Source organism: Colias philodice, chromosome 1, assembly GCF_061535455.1.
Source record: "Colias philodice isolate Cphi_HAF_F1 chromosome 1, ilColPhil1 Martin Lab GWU primary, whole genome shotgun sequence".
NCBI lineage: Eukaryota > Metazoa > Arthropoda > Insecta > Lepidoptera > Pieridae > Colias > Colias philodice.
Genome location: NC_143086.1, coordinates 5,414,361 through 5,432,634, shown reverse-complemented (window position 1 = coordinate 5,432,634; position 18,274 = coordinate 5,414,361). Strand labels below are relative to the sequence as shown.

The 18,274-nt window shown below is 35.8% G+C and overlaps 1 protein-coding gene across 3 annotated transcripts in view; it reads left to right on the top strand.

Moving 5' to 3' along the window:
• Positions 1-18,274, top strand: part of LOC149491119 (homeobox protein caupolican-like) — a 97,633-nt gene that overhangs the window by 62,746 nt on the left and 16,613 nt on the right. For all 3 annotated transcript variants that reach the window (XM_089703903.1, XM_089704057.1, XM_089703977.1), the window contains exon 2: positions 7,104-7,472. In XM_089703903.1, the coding sequence (XP_089560029.1) occupies positions 7,104-7,472 (369 nt within the window). The remainder of the gene's footprint in view (positions 1-7,103; positions 7,473-18,274) is intronic.

Genomic DNA, 18,274 nt, shown 5'->3' with positions numbered 1-18,274 from the left:
CTGCAGCTTTTTTATTTAATTTAAGAGTAATAGAGATGCTAGTGTTTATTCTGTCCTCTTGCTAGTTTTTATTGAAAATTGTGTTTACAGAGTCACCCCCAGTTGACTGATATTGCTTCGCTTTGATTTGATCGTTTGATTTGGGTAAATTAAATGGTGAGCTTTATAATTACCGTTTTATTACATATTGATTATCAGGTTTTGCGTATATTGTGTTTATATTAGCGGCGATATTAGTTGAAAGAGGCCTATAGATTTTTTTTTTGTGTCACGATTTCAAATTAAGCTTTTGAACCCTAAATCTAGGAATCAAAATCGTATAAATTTGACTTAAATGCGTGGATACCATTGTTTCAGATTTAAACCTGATAAGATCTTAATCAAAGAATTTACAAAAAATCTCAAATCATCTTGTTTTCAAGGTCGACCTGTGCTTAAATCCTAGAAAATATATCATCTCAAAAGCGATATGTACGCTTTTAAATTATATTTAGACTTATTTAAAAATTTATTACCTATATAAATATCTTGCAAAATTATCTATAATTTATAATTTAGTCTTATCTTCTTGTCTTAAGCTAAATAAATTTGTGCTCTAGTAAAAATAGTAAAATCTACATCCTTAACATTTTTATTTATTTTTTGTTTTGCAATGGAAACAATAAATCAATCTTTTTGTAGTATTTAATTTTACAATTTTCTTCTTATTCGTTCTGCTTTTTTAAAATTATGAGTAAACAGTAGTTGATTAGCTTTTTGGAGATGTGAGTTTCGTAAGACTGTCACTTAAATTAATTCATTACTTATTGTCTTAGTTATGTTCTAATTTTATTGTTTGATAGTTCCTTAAACGTTTAGTAGCGTTCAGTAAAATAAACAGATCAATAAAGTTTCAAAAAAGTTTAATACATCGCATATTTGATTCTCTTGTACACTGTCTATTGTATTTATAAAAATAATTATATTTAAAGCGGGAAAATACAAACCGCATATCGATCGTCGATACGATTGTTTGATATCAACGAGTACATAGAAACTATCACTAATGACACCGTTACATCTAACCTATTATTACACATGCTATATAACAGCCGATATATGGGTCCATTTTTAACGTTCAACCCTTTCAAATACAAACCTTATTCACCACTAATAAGGTCGCTATTGTGTAGTGATGGTTTGTATAACGTTATCAGTGTTTGAATGACAACGGAATCAGTGATACCTAAATATCACAGGCCTTAATAACGTGGTGTGTCGCATGGTATTACCACGTATTACTAATTACTGGTATGCACGCAACCGATAGTCGCTGGGGTATTAGCTCATGACGCATTTATCGAAGCTCAATATATAAGGTGCTATCTCTATATACTAAATTGTCTTGTCACCATGTTAGTTACCATACTCCCTAACGGCTGCGCCGATTCTCATGATATTTTGTGTGCCTGTTGGGAAGATCTGAGAATCGGACAACATCTATTTTTCATATTCTGAAGTGATAAGCAACGTTTGTCAGGACAGTTAGTCATTAGTCAATATACTTATACATAATATATAGATAGATTACACCATATAATATACCTACATAATATATTATGTAAACTAACTATATGAGATGAATTTTAAGCGACTATTTTTGTTGTTGTTTAAATCCACATCTGAATATGAATTCAAACTCCAAATGCATGTTTTATTGTTCTTGTATAGCTTAGAAAACTTTAACTTATCCACAATAGTTGTATGCCCCAAGCCCCAAAAGTAAACATGGTGTTCTAGATATCTATTTTATTTCCCCTAGGACGAACACTGCTGTTCGAAGTAATATACAGAAAGTGCTCTTACAAGAATACTATGGTACTGATTGATACTGCTTTGAAACTCAGAATTTCCACTTCAATCACATAAAATTTTTTTAATACCTATTTGTTCAGATGAAATACTTATATTTTTTTTACTAGATTTCCGCCCGCGTCTTCACCCGTGTATTTAAAACAAGCGTAGCTCCCATTCCCGTGCGATTTCTGGGACAAAACTAATCTATATCCTTTCTCAGATCTTAAACTATCTTTGTACCAAATTGTATCCAAATTGGTCTAGTGGTTTAGGTGTGAAGAAGATCCAGACTGACAGACGCTATAATATAAATAGGGATAATTTCTAAAAGCTCTGTTTTCTCAATTAAGCGGTAATATGCCGACGACAGCGGCTGTAATTATTGAGTTCAATAGCCTGAACCTATTTAATTATCTCCTTTATTATAAAGTTAATTTAACGGCATTATAATAACCATTCACCGTGGTGTCTATTTCTCAGTTATAATAAATACTTATTAATTGGCTTGGAGAAATAAAGTTGTCTTTAGTAGTATTGGGATTCACTTTAGCAACTAAAGATTTCAGGAATGAAATTCCATTTGCTCATCTTTATAACGTACTAGCTTTCCGCCTGCGGCTTCGCCCGCGTTTTCAAAGAAAAACCCGCATAGTTCCCGTTCCCGTGGGATTTCCGGGATAAAACCTAGCCTATGTTACTCGTGGATAATGTAGCTTTCGAATGGTGAAAGAATTTTTAAAATCGGTCCAGTAGTTTATGAGCCTATTCATTACAATCAAACAAACAAACAAACAAAGTTTTCCTCTTTATAATATTAGTGTAGACTAGCAAACCGGGCGAACTCCGTTTCGCCACCAGAGACACCTTTTCTTTGCTATAATGTCAAAAGAAGCAAAACCGAAAGTCGAGCCTACAATAAACTAGACAAAGCACACTAGACATAGAAAAACTTGACCACAACATATCAAATAATTTGCTAACGCTATTAGAAATCAAACAAAACTCACATTTATTACACTACCCTAACATTCAATTTGGCCTATCACGAATTACGAGGACGAAATGCTAGAGCTTAAACCTGCAGTTTTATCTATACAGAATGATATCACACAAACAAGGCATCGAGGCAATTCGAATTGTTAGGTGCCACGCTTATCCGATCGATGGCAGGCTTAGTGTCCAATTATTGCAATTGATATTTAGAACGGTTAATTGTTATTGCAATACTACTGTAAATGGTACACTTCTTGATGTGCTCAATGCTTCTAACGACCTTAAAATTAGATACATAACTGGAAGTAAAGTTAAAAGTGAAATAAATCCAGACTGACATTGTGAATTGCGTCTTATAGATTATCTGTAAGAGTTCATTATCCAGAATCCAGCATTGAGTACTTATCTCCAACCACAATTAATAGTTATCTGACTTAGACATAAATTTGATTTTAGTTTAGCAACTTCTTCTGCAGATTATCTCCAGAAGATTCTGAGCAACATTGACATTTCTATTAGAAGTTTTGAACAGCTATCACTTTTGCGTAAATCTCTAAGATTCATTGGAAAATGCAATGGCATCTTAATCAATTCAAAATCACTATTAGATTACTCCATAGTTAAGGTCATTCTTGAACTAATTTTGACAGCTTACGCAGATATCAAAACGATAGTCCATTTTATTTTATCGAACTCTTGGTTATGATAGAAAGTAATGAAGACTAAACTTTAATAGCCGATCAAAGACATTTAGATAGTAATAGGCACTTAATTATCATTAACATTTTCTTAGCTCAGTATGCAGCAGATAATATTATGGTCCCTCGATCATTGCTGTACTTTATAGAATTATACTTTAGTGTAAATTTTTACGACCCGTTTAAATCTCCATGTGAAATATGTGGATTAAGTCATAGATATACAGCATATACTTAATTATTTTATGTCTATCTATCTCTCCGTCTCTGATTATCGCTCTAATTTCCATATAAATAAAGATGAAGATCGCATTAACCTATTAGATAATATTTGAAATAAAGGCGCGCATGAGGGTTATTAAAATTATGCTAATCATAAGTAAACCATTACATCATCAACAAAATCGTAATAGTACACGGTGTGTTAGGACCCGTTCATCCATAATGTAGTATATTAAACAAGAATCTTCAAAGACGTCTCACTTTGTTTAAAGAAAACATCGGCCTACAAACGGAGCATTAGTGCTTCAAGTGTGTACATACTTACTTGTGCTATTATTTCAACTCTACCCCAATATTTGACCAAATCTTTGGACGTCCTTTCGACCTCTCCACTCCCTTTAATCTTTTACCGCCAAAAGTTTAAGTATATATGTTAAATAAACATGTTTTTATTTGTCGTATTGGGCTGGAGGACGCGGAGGGCACTTTGGAGTATGATTGCACTCCACAAATATTGCGTTTTCAAATTGAACAGTTTTAACGGGCTTAGATTTTAGTGTACGATTACTAATTAATTTAATGGATTCGGTTTTTTTTATTTGATATCCTTTGTAAACAATTTCCCATTGTGGTAGGTACATCTATTGCTTCTAACTTCAAACTGCATAATAGCAAAATTTGAATTGTAATTAATAAATATTATTATTAAACTGTTATCGGTAGCGAGGCTGTTATCAAAACTCGTGACATCTATCTTAATCCATCCATAAATCTCAATTAATTTAAAACTGTTAATGCGTCAGTTTATTTAAAAATATCACAATTAATGAAAGACGTGGGTCGATTTCTAAAATATCTTTATCTCCGTATTGAAATCTAAAAATTGGGTAATACTGCGATATTTATGGTGTTGATAATGTAACGAATTGTTGAATTCTCTTAGGTTTTAATTAATTAATTGTTTTGTATTAGTCGATGTTCTGCTGTGTTCGGTTCGTCTTGTGGTTTAAGTAAATTAATAATACCATATCTTATAAGAATAAAGGATGTTTTTATTGCAAGTGGCAGTTCATCGGCAACCAGTGTATTAATATTATGTAGAAGGACCTTCATATAATAATTACCTGATTATTTACCATGTTCCATTTCCAGATATGTATATGCAAAAACATTTCACAATATATTAAGATAAATCTTAATCGTTTACATTGTAGATACGAATGTTGATTTAGCGTAATAATAAAAGATATAATTTGTTAAATCATTGAGTGTTAAATGACTTTAAATATTTATGTATCCTGTGTTATATTACCTATACTGTTATTTAATAATATTGAATTATGATAAAAGATTCATTATTGATAAAGGTGAATTTCTTTTATCCCTAAAAACGTTCCTCTTTTCATTAATTCTTTGTTCAATTTAAAGTAAAAAGTTTCTTTCTCTTTTCCAATATTCTATCGATATAAATTTATTCGAATCGTTTCTGGAATATTGTTGTTTGAAACGTTTTTAAACTCGCTTCAGAGTGATGCCCAACGTAACAAAATAATTTGATAAAGGCACTAAGAGTCTAAGACCTTTAAAATTCGATTGTTGTTTGAACTGGGCCTTAATGGACTTAACTAAACGAGTGGGTATTCAACACAGAGCCGTATAAAAAGAGGATGTGCTGACGTTCTGACGCTCGGGCAATGTGGTTGCATAACAGTTTTATTGTCAGATCAAGGTACCTACAATAAAAACAATGATCAATAGGATTAATCGAGTGCAATGCGGGAAATTGATACCTTACAAGCGAGGCTAAAGGCTTTATAAAAATAAGCCTATTGTATTGTTTTGTTATGGGCATTCATAAGTTTTGATGTAGCTGTGAGCAAACAATTAGTACCTAATTAATGAACTGCCCGATGGACTAGTTAGAGTTAATTTGTCTGTTTTGTAATGTTTTTGTTCTTCTTATTTTATTCTTTCCTTTCAGTTTTTCTCTTAATAATTCGTAGAACTTTATTTCTTTGCAAGTTTACTCTTTAAAGTTCCTAGATATTTATTTATACTCAGGTGTATTTTTAATTATAATCTAAATAGTTTATTTATAATCACACTCAATGTACCTTTCCTCATTTAAAATTAATAAACGAAATCAGACATCTTAATCAATTACAAGATAGGTATTTTAATATAATGCAAATTTAGTTTTAATTAACAATATTTTACCGATCAAGATAAAACTTACGGACTTGAAATAAAGCATAAAAAGTTGATCCTGTTTACAAAAACGTCAAAAATTCCGACATAATGTGAAATTGTTTTACATGAAAATCGCTCTTATGTCATTAGCATTAATAGTTAGAGTAGCGTGAAATAATTTGAAGAAGTGGGCAGGTGTGTAACCGCAAACCTATCGAGATTATTGACACTGTATTTTTATTTTGTTTGCTATCGGTTTGATGCTTAGCCTCAAAAGGCAATGTTTAAATTATTTAAAATGGTTTATTGTATATTAAACTATTAATATTGTAAGAAAGAAATAATAGGAAAAAATTAACAAGCGTAGGCGGATAATAATAAATGCTTATACTATTTAAATACCAAAGCCTGACGTATCTACATTCTACAACCGAAAAATACAAAATCAATTCTTTGATACAAATTCTGGAAATCAAAAATAAATCCAGCAATATAAATCCCATAACTTAAATACGAATACGTTTTGTATAATTTCGTGATATATCTAACGATGTCGATGAAATGAGAACTGGACATAACGACGACAATTATTTATTTTTATAACGTGTTTAATGCCTCTCAAATTTAATAATAAACATCGGTCTGAATGAACGGTGTTTTCACTTTTCTGATCTTATCTTCCTCGTCTACTTCAAAAGAGGTTAAGTTTATACATTATCGTAAAATAGCCTTTGTGATGACGAATAAAGATGTCGTCCATTCTTATTTTGTGAAATCAAATAAGAATAAACGGTCCGTTTGAGAATCGAATTTGAATGTATATTCTCCTTGATAAAAATAAACCGGCTAAATGAGTCGTTACCGGTTGATAAATGTTGTTATGTGCACATTTCTGTTGTTCAATAATTAAGTGATAGAAAATTTAGTAGCAATATTTCACTTTTTACTTGAGCGTTGAAAATTTTATTCATCGTACTGATAGTTCAGACAAAAGTCTAATAAGAAAAATGATTGGGCCTATGAAATGATTAAATTTTTAAATCATTAAAACCTACCTTTTTAAAATAAATATTATTCATTTAGATACGCTGGCATTTATATATCAGTCATGTCTCTTTATATTTTAGCAGTTCCAAAAAACTAATAAGGATTTATTATTTTCAGTTGCTGGTCGGCAGTAGCGGGGCGGGCAATGGCGGGGCAGCCACGTCACCAGACGGTGGCTCAAGTTCTGCCCCACCATTGTCCCCGGGAGGTTCTGGCGTCGTCGGCGGCGCCCTGTCGCCTGGCGCGGGCAGCCACGCCAGCACCCCAGCCGCCTCGTGCTGCGACACCCCTCGGCCCATCATCACCGACCCCGTCTCAGGCCAAACGGTCTGCTCCTGCCAATATGACGGGGCGCGACTAGCCCTGTCCTCGTACCCTCGCCTTTCAAGCGCCGCTGTCGGCGTGTACGGAGCTCCCTACCCATCTACAGACCAAAACCCGTACCCTAGCATCGGCGTCGACAGCTCAGCGTTCTATTCACCTTTGGTAAGTCCTCCGCCCACGTGGCCCGACTTTCCTATTCAATGGCGATACAGTTTGAAACTATTACCAAAAGTGAACATTGCAAATTGGTCCGAATAGGTTAATTCGAAGCGAGGTTTATCGTTCTCCAGCCCGATACATGTTCAGAGTTTGCGATAGCGTGGCGTGCATGGCGTCCAACCGGTCCGTGAGCGCTGGGCCAGAAAATCACCGACACCTCGAAACTCGCGCCGCCGCCCTGTCACGAAACATTAATATTTAAACTTGAAAATAAATTTGAAAAGCGACCGCCATTATTATACCAATTACACTTCACCGTTCAGCCTTGAACGCTTGCTATTCGACATGACCAAATTTCTCGCGTTATTTTTCAGTAGCATCAATTCCGTTGTGTCATAAAATTCAATTTGCGGTCGCGTCCAAGATGGGTAACAACGGTTTAGCACCTTGTCTGCTTGAAAAGGGGACAAATGAGCGGTTACTGTATGCGGGATCCTTAATCCTTATAAGGGGCTTCGGCCGCATCGCACTGTACATACACGCACTCTATAAAGAAAAACTGGGAATACTTTAAAAACGATTGTAGCGTAATTGTGATGGAGATCAATTCGATTCAATTCGTACGATTTAAGCTCATGACACGTAGCACATGTGAAATCCACTAAGCCCCGAAAATCCTATCGAACGAAAGATGATCCGGTTTTTGTCAAGTGTTAAGAGGAAGTTTCTCGCCTTAATCTTGAAGAGGTGAAATATTTCAAGGAAGTTTTGAGGTGCGATGTTCGACTTTATAATTCTGTTCCCTTCATTGTTGTTCTCGGTTCGATTTTCTGCTCGGGGCAGATAGCGTAAACCGAAAATTATTTAAGACTATACGCATAAAAATATGAGTTCGTTCAACTCTGCGCGTAATTATAATATCACCGTGCTCGGTAATTGTGGATGCATCCTAAATCGCCGGCAGAGAGATCTCTATCTGTCATTGTATTTAACGAGGTTTGTGAGTACCTACGCTCTGTGACCCTGTGCATGTTTAATAACAGGTGTTTAAATGTATGTATACTGTCATTGTGTGCCGTGTGCTCATACCTAACTCACGACAAGCCCGGCCGGTTCCGTGCAAGAGACAATTTAGCGAACAATGATGACGCTCCGCCACAAATATACTGTGTCTGACTTCATAAGTCTTCCTGCTGCTTTACACGATATTCGACTTATATGTACCGCATTTAGGTTTCAATTTTGAACAACACGAGCTACAACCCATTGCGAGTGAAAATATTCAACTGCCATTTTAGTATACGAGCGACTCCGGTGGCGCCGTCTGTCGCAATGGACTTAACAACAATGAGCAGCGCCATCTTTTATCTATTGTGCGCTTTTGATAATCAATAAAACAGTTTCGTTTTTTGTAGCGATCTTTTATTGAATTCAACGCGCGCTATGAATCATTAGCAATCATATTAGTGTTAAAGTGTAATGATGAATTAATTATAAGAGGACATTCAATATTTCATGCTTGTGAATAATAAATAAAAATAGGTATGTTATTATATTTTTATATAACAATATTTAATAACGCAAGCACTAGCGGTAGCAAATGCAACTATAAAATCTTTCACCAAATCCAAGCGATGTGCAGCTGCAATGCATTTCTCGTTCCCTTATTGCAAACGGAAATATTTGAAGCCCTACCTTGCATCCCTTCATTGATTGACATACAACTTTGACATCCTTCTGTTATAAAATCCTTATTCAAGTTTATAAGCTTTAAATCTCAGCGTCGTCGCGTTCTCAACCAAATCGAATAGACTTTTCTAAACTCATTATCATGACTAAATTAAGAGAAACGAAACTCACAGCGAGCGAGGCGATCAGATTCGTAACAAAACGCCAATTTAAATACATCACTAATCTTATGTCAAAGAGAATAAGTTTAGAAAAAGTCGACCAGAATTTCAATTAAAGGGCGACCGAGCAGGACAGCGTGCACGCAACCCCGGGCGGTGGGAGAGAGATGAAAAAAATAAATAAAACTGAAGCGAAATCAAGCGAATTGAAAATAGCCATTAAGGTGTTAATGAGGGTCTTATTAAGCCGTCTCCCGGTGGGTGGTCCGTCTTTGCTCTTTTGTTCATTAATCACAACAGATTAAGTTTGGACCTAATTATCAAATTAACATGAAAACAACTAGTTTAGTTGTACACGTAGTTTGTACTGCGGTGAAGTATAATAATTGTGTATTATTGTAGTAATGAATTCGTCTAAATGAAAGGTCAGTTATTATACGGTATATAACAAATGAATTATTGTTAAATTTATAAACGTTCATGTATTAAAATAGAGCTTTTAAGTTATTATATTTATTTTTTATTTCATGATTAATTAAATAATAATTTCTGCACAATTATATAAATTTTAAAGTAATTTACTTGGACATGTAATTAATCGTCACTACGTTTGCGTTTATTGATGTACCTATTATTAAAATCCACAGACGCGAAAGTAATAGACCGGGAGATACTGACACAAAATTTCGAGTCATTTGTAACAGGATGGCGGTTCTACAGGGGTCTTAGTACGCAATGACAAAAAGAAAAACGATGGCGTGAACGCTGGTACCGGCGGCTTAGTCGCGTGGGCGTTAGTCGAACTCGTCGGAAAATAGCGAAAGTCAAACGATTTGTAACAGTATGGCACTTATTTTTCCTGTAAGTTTGAGGATCAACAAATATAAATACAAAATTTCAAAGATCTATGTGTTGGAAATCTTCACTTATATAAATTAATAATAAATTAAGTTTTCAAGTATGACAGCACTTTTTCCCCCTACTAGAAGTATGGCAAATATAATAATGGTCACATTTTATCAAATACTCTCCAAAAATCCAAATGCAATACTGGTACAAAAAGTTTGGCGAAATAAAAATTTTTTGCAGATTTTCGGCGGTATGGCGACCATTTGGAATCGTCCGAAAAGTATGGCATGGCGATTTTCGTAAATGGCTGCACGACGATAGTTACCTGTGCAAAAGTTAGCCTGGTACAAATGGTTGAATGATTGTTTTATTTAAATCAACACATTCGCGTCGGTATGGCGGGCTGTAAGTCACACCGGAAAAGTATGGCATGACACTACCGCCTACTACTTTTTTATGGGCTATCGGCAAATTCTAAAATTTTTGTGTTACAAATCGTTTGACTTTCGCTATTTTTCCGACGAGTTCGACAAACGCCCACGCGACTAAGCCACCGGTACCAGCGTTCACACCATCATTTTTCTTTTTGTCATTGCGTACTAAGACCCCTGTAGAACCGCCATCCTTGTTACAAATGACTCGAAATTTTGTGTCAGTATCTCCCGGTCTATAAAATGTTTCTTAGACATTATAGCCAATTAGACAAAAATAAGGGAATACAGTTAAGCATTACTCTTTCATCAATTAATTATTGTTGTGACCTTGCTTTCCTCGTAATGGTTTTAGGTCTAATTATATTCAATGGGCCGACGGAGAAATGTAACGCGTTACTTGGTTATGTTTTAATTATAAAAGGTACAGTTACAAGGGCCTAATTGTGAATTATATTTTTCGAGATGTGTCAGTATGTTAGGAAATTGTGTGTGAGATTTTAGTATAGGATGAGTAAGTAGTAGGTACAAATTGTAAAAATGAGGTTGTAAATAGAGAGTTTGACGTGGTAGAGTCAGTATATTTTTTTTGTATTGGATGATTTTTTGATTTGATTTGAATACTAAATGTGTATGTTCTATTTCAACATACCATATTATACATATACAGAATAAGGAACTCTAATGAGGTACACATTACTTATGTACGTTACTAATTCCTATTCATTATATTCAATTTTAATAGAAGGATATTTTTTCAGCAAATGTGCAGAATATTAAATTCGAAATAAATTTGTAAATTTTAACATGTTTTGCAAAAATAACCAATAGGCTTATTAAATAGTGCTGTAGGTGTGACTTCTATTTCCTTGAATTCGAATTATACTAATTCTTAATTTATCCTCAAGCCGTATCTATGCGATTTGCCTTGAGATTCATTATTATATACACGATCTGATAAAGTGATACAAATAAATATAGCGAATAAATCACACTTACAAGCGCTCTACATTAATAAACAGGCTTTTCATGGTATAACTAGAACACTGTCAATTATAGTACGATTCGCTTTCGTGACATAGGTTCTCTGCGGCCATGATACATTTACACGTTACACATAATGTACTCGTGTCCGTACTCCGTACGCACACCAGCGTGTCTTCGCCATGACGCAACGAGAGCCGTGGGTGGGCTTATCACTAGGTACATCGACGATTTGACATAAATGCGTTAGATTATATGACAACTGATAAAATGTTGTAAGGCACCGCCTCGCCGTGATTGACACTTCGCATGTTTACACACAGATATCCAGACGTACACTTCTGTGGCGTTATCTACCGGCGACACATAAGCGCTGCGCTTATCCGCGCCCGCCGTACGGTGTACATGGGTGGACAAACAAAATCTGTCAGTTCGTCGGTTTAACAGCGTAATCATCGGCAAACAATGACCGCCCCACTACCCTCGTCGCACCTCGAAGCGTTAATTGCTCCGCAAATATACTCATCTTCGCACTAAACGTTTACTTGCCGACTTTAATGACTACGCAAACAGTGGAGCGGTCAGTCGGCCTGCGGTCGCCCGCTAATAAATCTTCGGCTTTTCCCCGATTTCCCGACGTCCCGCGGTGGCCGCGCGCCCTCGCACTCACAACTCTTATAAATTACCTACACGGTTCCACCATAAATCACGGCGCTGTTGGTAAATGCATTTATTGTATTCGGCCACACTTCCCACACCGCACTGACCGCGCTCCGCAATCATAGCTCGATTTGCGGACGATGCAGTCCCAGTTCCAGGAAGCTGGCTGCGACCCTTTTATTGGAGCCGGAATCGAGGATATTGCGTGTCTTCCGCGCGGAGACGTCGCGATTAATCGAACGATTTATTCTCGATTCGCGGAAACCGCTCTAATGTAGGCTAATTGAAAGCTCGGAGGGAAGGGAGCGATTTCATTTTAATATAAACAATTATATGAGTCGTGGCGACCTAAGCGTTTCGAGGCCCTTATTAACGACATAAAGGTGCTTATTCTGACCGTTATCTCGGCCGGAAGTTGAAAAAAGGTGATCCGAGCATAATTTTTGTCCGTGGCCATTCAACAGGCATTAGGCGGATAAAAAACGAGGTGTCGATTGAACGTAAGATAGCTTGTTACTGCGTTATTATTTCATTTGAGTTTGTTTTAGAATTGTGTTGTGGGTTTAAAGAAACGTTTTTATTAGCTATTAACGGAGCTGTGTGAAGTGTAATGAATTATAGCGACGAAAATAATGATCGTTGCTTATTCGTGTGCCCACAGTTATTATTTGGGGAACCGGTTATTCAGAAGGCTCTTTTATTTCCTTATGAATGGATACGCACCTTGTTATTTATACGATTGATAACGATTTGACGTTTGATTGGTCCTGTAGCAAGAAAAATTAGTTTTCATCGGCATAGGTATAACTTGTTTATTAAATATTAGGAAGATATCTTATTCAAAACGATTTTTTAAAAACTAAAAAAGATAAACGCCATTTTATAAGTCATATTAATAATGTATTTGCATATTTAAAACCTATTTAAATCCATATCAAGATGTTATTTAAACAAATGCATGATTCTGATAGGTATAATTTTATTAAAAGTTTTATCTATAAAGATAACTATGTACCACGTCGGACAGGTTAATTCTTTAATTATATATTTGTGTATTTAAATAACATAATACAAATTAAGAATATGCATAATGATCATCCACTTTCTAAACTCCATCATGATATAAGTGAATAAATTAAAAAAGTAAACGACATGTAATATTGTACGTAGCATTCGCATAATTAGTAAGTGAGAAGATTATTATTCAAATTAAGTTTACATAAAAGTATATGATAATAATTGAATAGTTTTCTTTTTTGTTTGCCTTCTGTGTTTGTGCCTTGTCTAAAAGTAGCACGTTTTTCTTCTGGTGTTTATGCAGAAATGACACCTTGTAGTCATTAGTTTTATAATTAATTTTATACAATGCATTGTCTATTCTTTGTTTAAATAAACAATTTGTCAAAACGTCAATCAGAAAAACCTTCAGGTAGAATGTACTTACCTACATAATCGGACAATATTTTTTTTAATTTCTAGCCTGTACTTTGACACAAAAAGGTACAACTTCACAACTCATTTTGAATAGAGTCGTCCAAATGCTGTCATGTCATTCGTATAATCACAATCATCTACCTTGAAATTGCAAAATTTATCACCTCATACAATATTGTGACACGGTGACTCCGGAGCCTTCGCCATTTAGTGCTGCGGACCACCGGGGTACCGACGACCCTAATTCGGAATAGAATAAATGATATGTCACCGACAACAATGCCGTCAATGAAGACGCCTGCGAATGCTGCCGCGTAATATTTTACGTTCAGTGGAAAATAAGCGGAGTAGCTTTACATTTGGTAAATTCGGAGTGAGTTTTTTGCGAGTTATTGTAGCGATTCGGACAGATGTCACGAACAGGGAATCCGCGGCAACAAAAGCGCCCCGGGGGCGCTTTGTCCCCGCCCGACCTCCCCGCGTCCACCATTACACCTCTAACACCACTCCACTATCCAAATTATTTATTCAATTTATTTATAGCCATTCACTGGAATAGTTATTGCTCTAAATGGTTTTTAATGTCCTTATTTTATAGATAATTTATACCTACGTCGTTTACAGCTGCTCGGCGCTCACCCTTCTGACGGCTATTAGCGAGACATCAGATATCAGTCCGGAAACTCGAGTCGATTGTTCAGTTATTAATTCAGATGGGTGAGCTTTCGATTGATTACGAACTACGATCGCGGCGCGTGGTGAGATTACGCGCCGTATAATTTGGGAGTGAAACGGAGCGAAAAGTCTTGAGCAGGTATGTCGGGAGGCGGCGGATTAGCGGAGGTCGCGGCGGTCGGAGGCCGCGCGGCGACGAGAGAATCAATCAGCGCGGCTCTATAATTGATTGCTCTCGGTGCTCCCTCGACCTAATTACCTCACTCCCGCACGCGTACGCCTCATTAAATACCGTCTGTTGTTTGTTCTCCTAATTAAAGCAGAACTTTATCGGTCCCGAGCCCCGTCTAATTGACATCATTGCGAGCGTTTACGATCATTGAATTACGGCTATAGGTTGCCGTCGGGTTCGGTTGTTAACCGAAACCGCACATCGTCTGTGATCTCCAATTGAACTGTGTAATCCCAGTTTATTGTTTATTTATTTACGAGCCGTCTGCCTGTCGCGACGCCTCTTCAGGTAACGACAGACGTTGCCGTCGATTAATTATCTATATTTACACTCCGCTCCTATAAATTATTTTTATCTAATTCATTAGCTAGGCGCTCGATTTGACGCCGTTCCGACCGATATCGTCGAATTATAAGCTACGACATAATTTAACGATAGAAAACTCAATTTGCGTTTCAAACGAGACGTAAAAAACGTTTTCGGCCATGAATAAAAATACAATATCACGCGTAATAAAATAATATTAACTCGATGCCAAATCGCATCGTTATAATGCGACCGAAGTGGAAAATGAGCAATTTCGCTTAAATCACAATCTAGCAATACTTTGATACCCGTGAAATTGCCGTAACGAAATAAATGTTAAATAAAACGTAAAATAAAATTATTGTGCCTCCATCTCCACAAACAAATAATTGGTACTGGGAACGTACCTACCCGAAAGGCCGCGGCCCGATGCCGTTCGTTTTATAGCTTATTTGGGGGAAGCTTTATTGAACTTAGCCACGTTGTCTGCTTGTTCGACAAATGTAGACCTTAAACTTGGCCCGGATAGGACACAAAGTTGTGTATAGTGAACCAATTGCGTCACCGTGCGGCATGAAATGACTGTTTCGTTTGTATTCGCTCTTTATCCACTTATAGTCATTCTTTTTTCCACTCGCTACAATTCACTTTCAGATTTCGCTAGTCGTGCTGTGTATCGTTATTATTTTATGGCATGAATAATATTGCCTTTTTGGTAGTTTTGGGGGCGCTCAAATCTGATTGGCGGATTTCCTACGATGATATATTTAATTTATTTTATGCTATCCAATGATGTGAATTATAATACTTAAAAAATACAACTGGTAAATACACAATTTATAAAATCACTAATAACCATATCACAGCAAAATAAATTGAAACAAATAATCTTAATAATAAAATAATAATTTTTGACATTATATTTTTAAAAGCTCTACCATAACAAAAATCAAAGAAAAAATTCTTAAATTAATTGTCCAGTTTCAAAAGGTGTATTACTATTAGATACATTTTATGTTTACTCTACACAAAATAACAAGATATTGTTTATTCCAGAAGAGACAGAAAAACCATCATGTTTTGGACTCGAATAATTATTTTGAAATTATTATTTTTATATTTATAATATTCTAATTTAAATATACTTAGAAAGTAGGTAGATACGTGAAATGTTCCTCAATTAGGTAAAGTCCAATTATAGGTTTGAAGAACAAATGGGTTATAAGTAGATACTCTTTATTTTATAATAGTTTTGATTCATAAAGCCCAAAATGTAGCGCCACATTATTTTTAATAATTTCCCATTAGATAGAGTACCTATATTCCAATACATTCTGCCTAGTGATTAAATTAAAGTTCTACTCAGATTCTATTATTCGCAACCAATATTTTCTTCTATATAAAAAACAAGGCCAATTTAAATCCCTAGTTTCTTCAAAGACCTTTACATAGCTTCGTAGTAAAAAATCTAAAAATCTCTACTTACTACTCCGCTATTATACTACTCCACTATCCTTTACTTTAAAATCTATAATATCCAAAGTATCTTAATCGTATAAATCGATTGACTAATTCCCTTGCGCCATCTAATAGTTATCTAATTCAAAGCCCAGTATTTGTTCACTCTGGGGATGTGACTTACTCAATATATTTACACGAGCCTAAGTATGTTCGTCTGTCTTCAGCTCGTTTATCAGTAATCTAGCACTGATGCTAATGCGATAACCAAAATATGCATTGCCCTTTCGACTACACGCGCCCGTATCTCGCCGCGCAATCTACGGGCTTCTGAACCCTTTACAATCCACATTTCGTATGTTAAAATATCGCTAAATATTTATTTGAATAAATAGTAATATCGCCAACGATTAATTTCGTATTCACAAGGTCAAGGGACCCCCGCGGAGACACATATGTTCGCATGGTTATTAAATTTATTGTCGCCCTATAAAACACCTTTGCGTTCATTTAAAATTCTACGCAATAAATTGCAATCTACATAAGGCTAGTCTTTCTTATCAATTTGTTTCGCTCGAAACTAATGAGTGGACAACCGACTATGAGGGTTAACCGTAAACAAATAATTTTTTACAACGATCCTCCGGCTCCCTTCTTATTAATACTGTGAAAATAATGTTTAGTGCAAAAACAAATGATTAATAAAATTTGAATTGTGTGCTCTAAAATGCGCATGTTCGCTGATAAAATCTAAATACCTAGACAGTGTTGTTGAAGCTAATTTACCGTCAGATAATGTGCCTCTACAAAGACACTATACCTAAGCTGCAACCATTGGTCCGCTATTTACAGTAAAATTTATCTATTGGCCAATTTCAAGCGATATTTGGCGTTCGCGCCGAGAGCCGTCGTTGTATACGCAGTTTATGAACCAGAAAATGGTATCACACAACACGGCCCCAAGTAAAATCAGGGCCTTAACTGCGTTCAGTAGCCAGAAAGCCAAGTTTGCGAATGATGGAGAGGCGACAATTTGGCAGAGACGCGGGTCGCGGCGGCGCCTCGGGCGCTTCGGCCGGGGCGCCCGACGCCTGCCGCCCGACGCGAGAGGGTACCGTTTTATGAACCGGCAAATAACTTAACACTTAAATACACAGAAATGAAGCTAATTTATGAACCGCACTGATTCTAACTTTGTTTTTTGCACGCGCATTCGGGAACGGAGCGGCGCGTGTGAATAACGTTAATAGTGGGTCAGGCCCCTCCAGTCTCCACTACTGTTTATATTTATTTGGGGTCGTCGTAATGAGTCTGTCTAACGCGCTGACTCGCGAACTCTGTGGAGAATTGATTAAAACGTTGTTACGTTCAGTCTTACGGAAGAGTGGGGTGAATTGGCTCGGATAAGATTTTTAAGGGTTAATAAATGAGTTTTATCGCACAGTTAACTCAAAATAACGGTTTATATAACTCGGAGGAGGTATTAAGGCCGTTAATAGCTCCTAAAATACGCATAAACAAGCGGTTTGAGCGTGTTTCTTATGTCGAATGCGTGCTCGTTTTGTTCATTAATTAATGGTAGTTCATGGTAGTAAAATGAAAATGTCGACAATGTCGAAAAAGAGTTGGTACAATATTGTGAACATAGATTTAATTAGTGGGAGAAATAGCTAAATTACCAACGAGCAGTGAACAGTGACCTACAAAGTTACATTATATATTAATAATAATGTTTATGAATGCGGCGCAAAGTTATGCTAATAAATATAATAAAGCTAATTAAATTCAATATGAACATTGAATACTACAACAGCAAAGAACTACTTTTAACAAAAATGAAATCATGTCGTAAAAAGTATTGGCCGCAAAGCCACCCCCAAAGTGACAATAAATAATGATGCAAGGGAAATTCATAAAAAACATCCG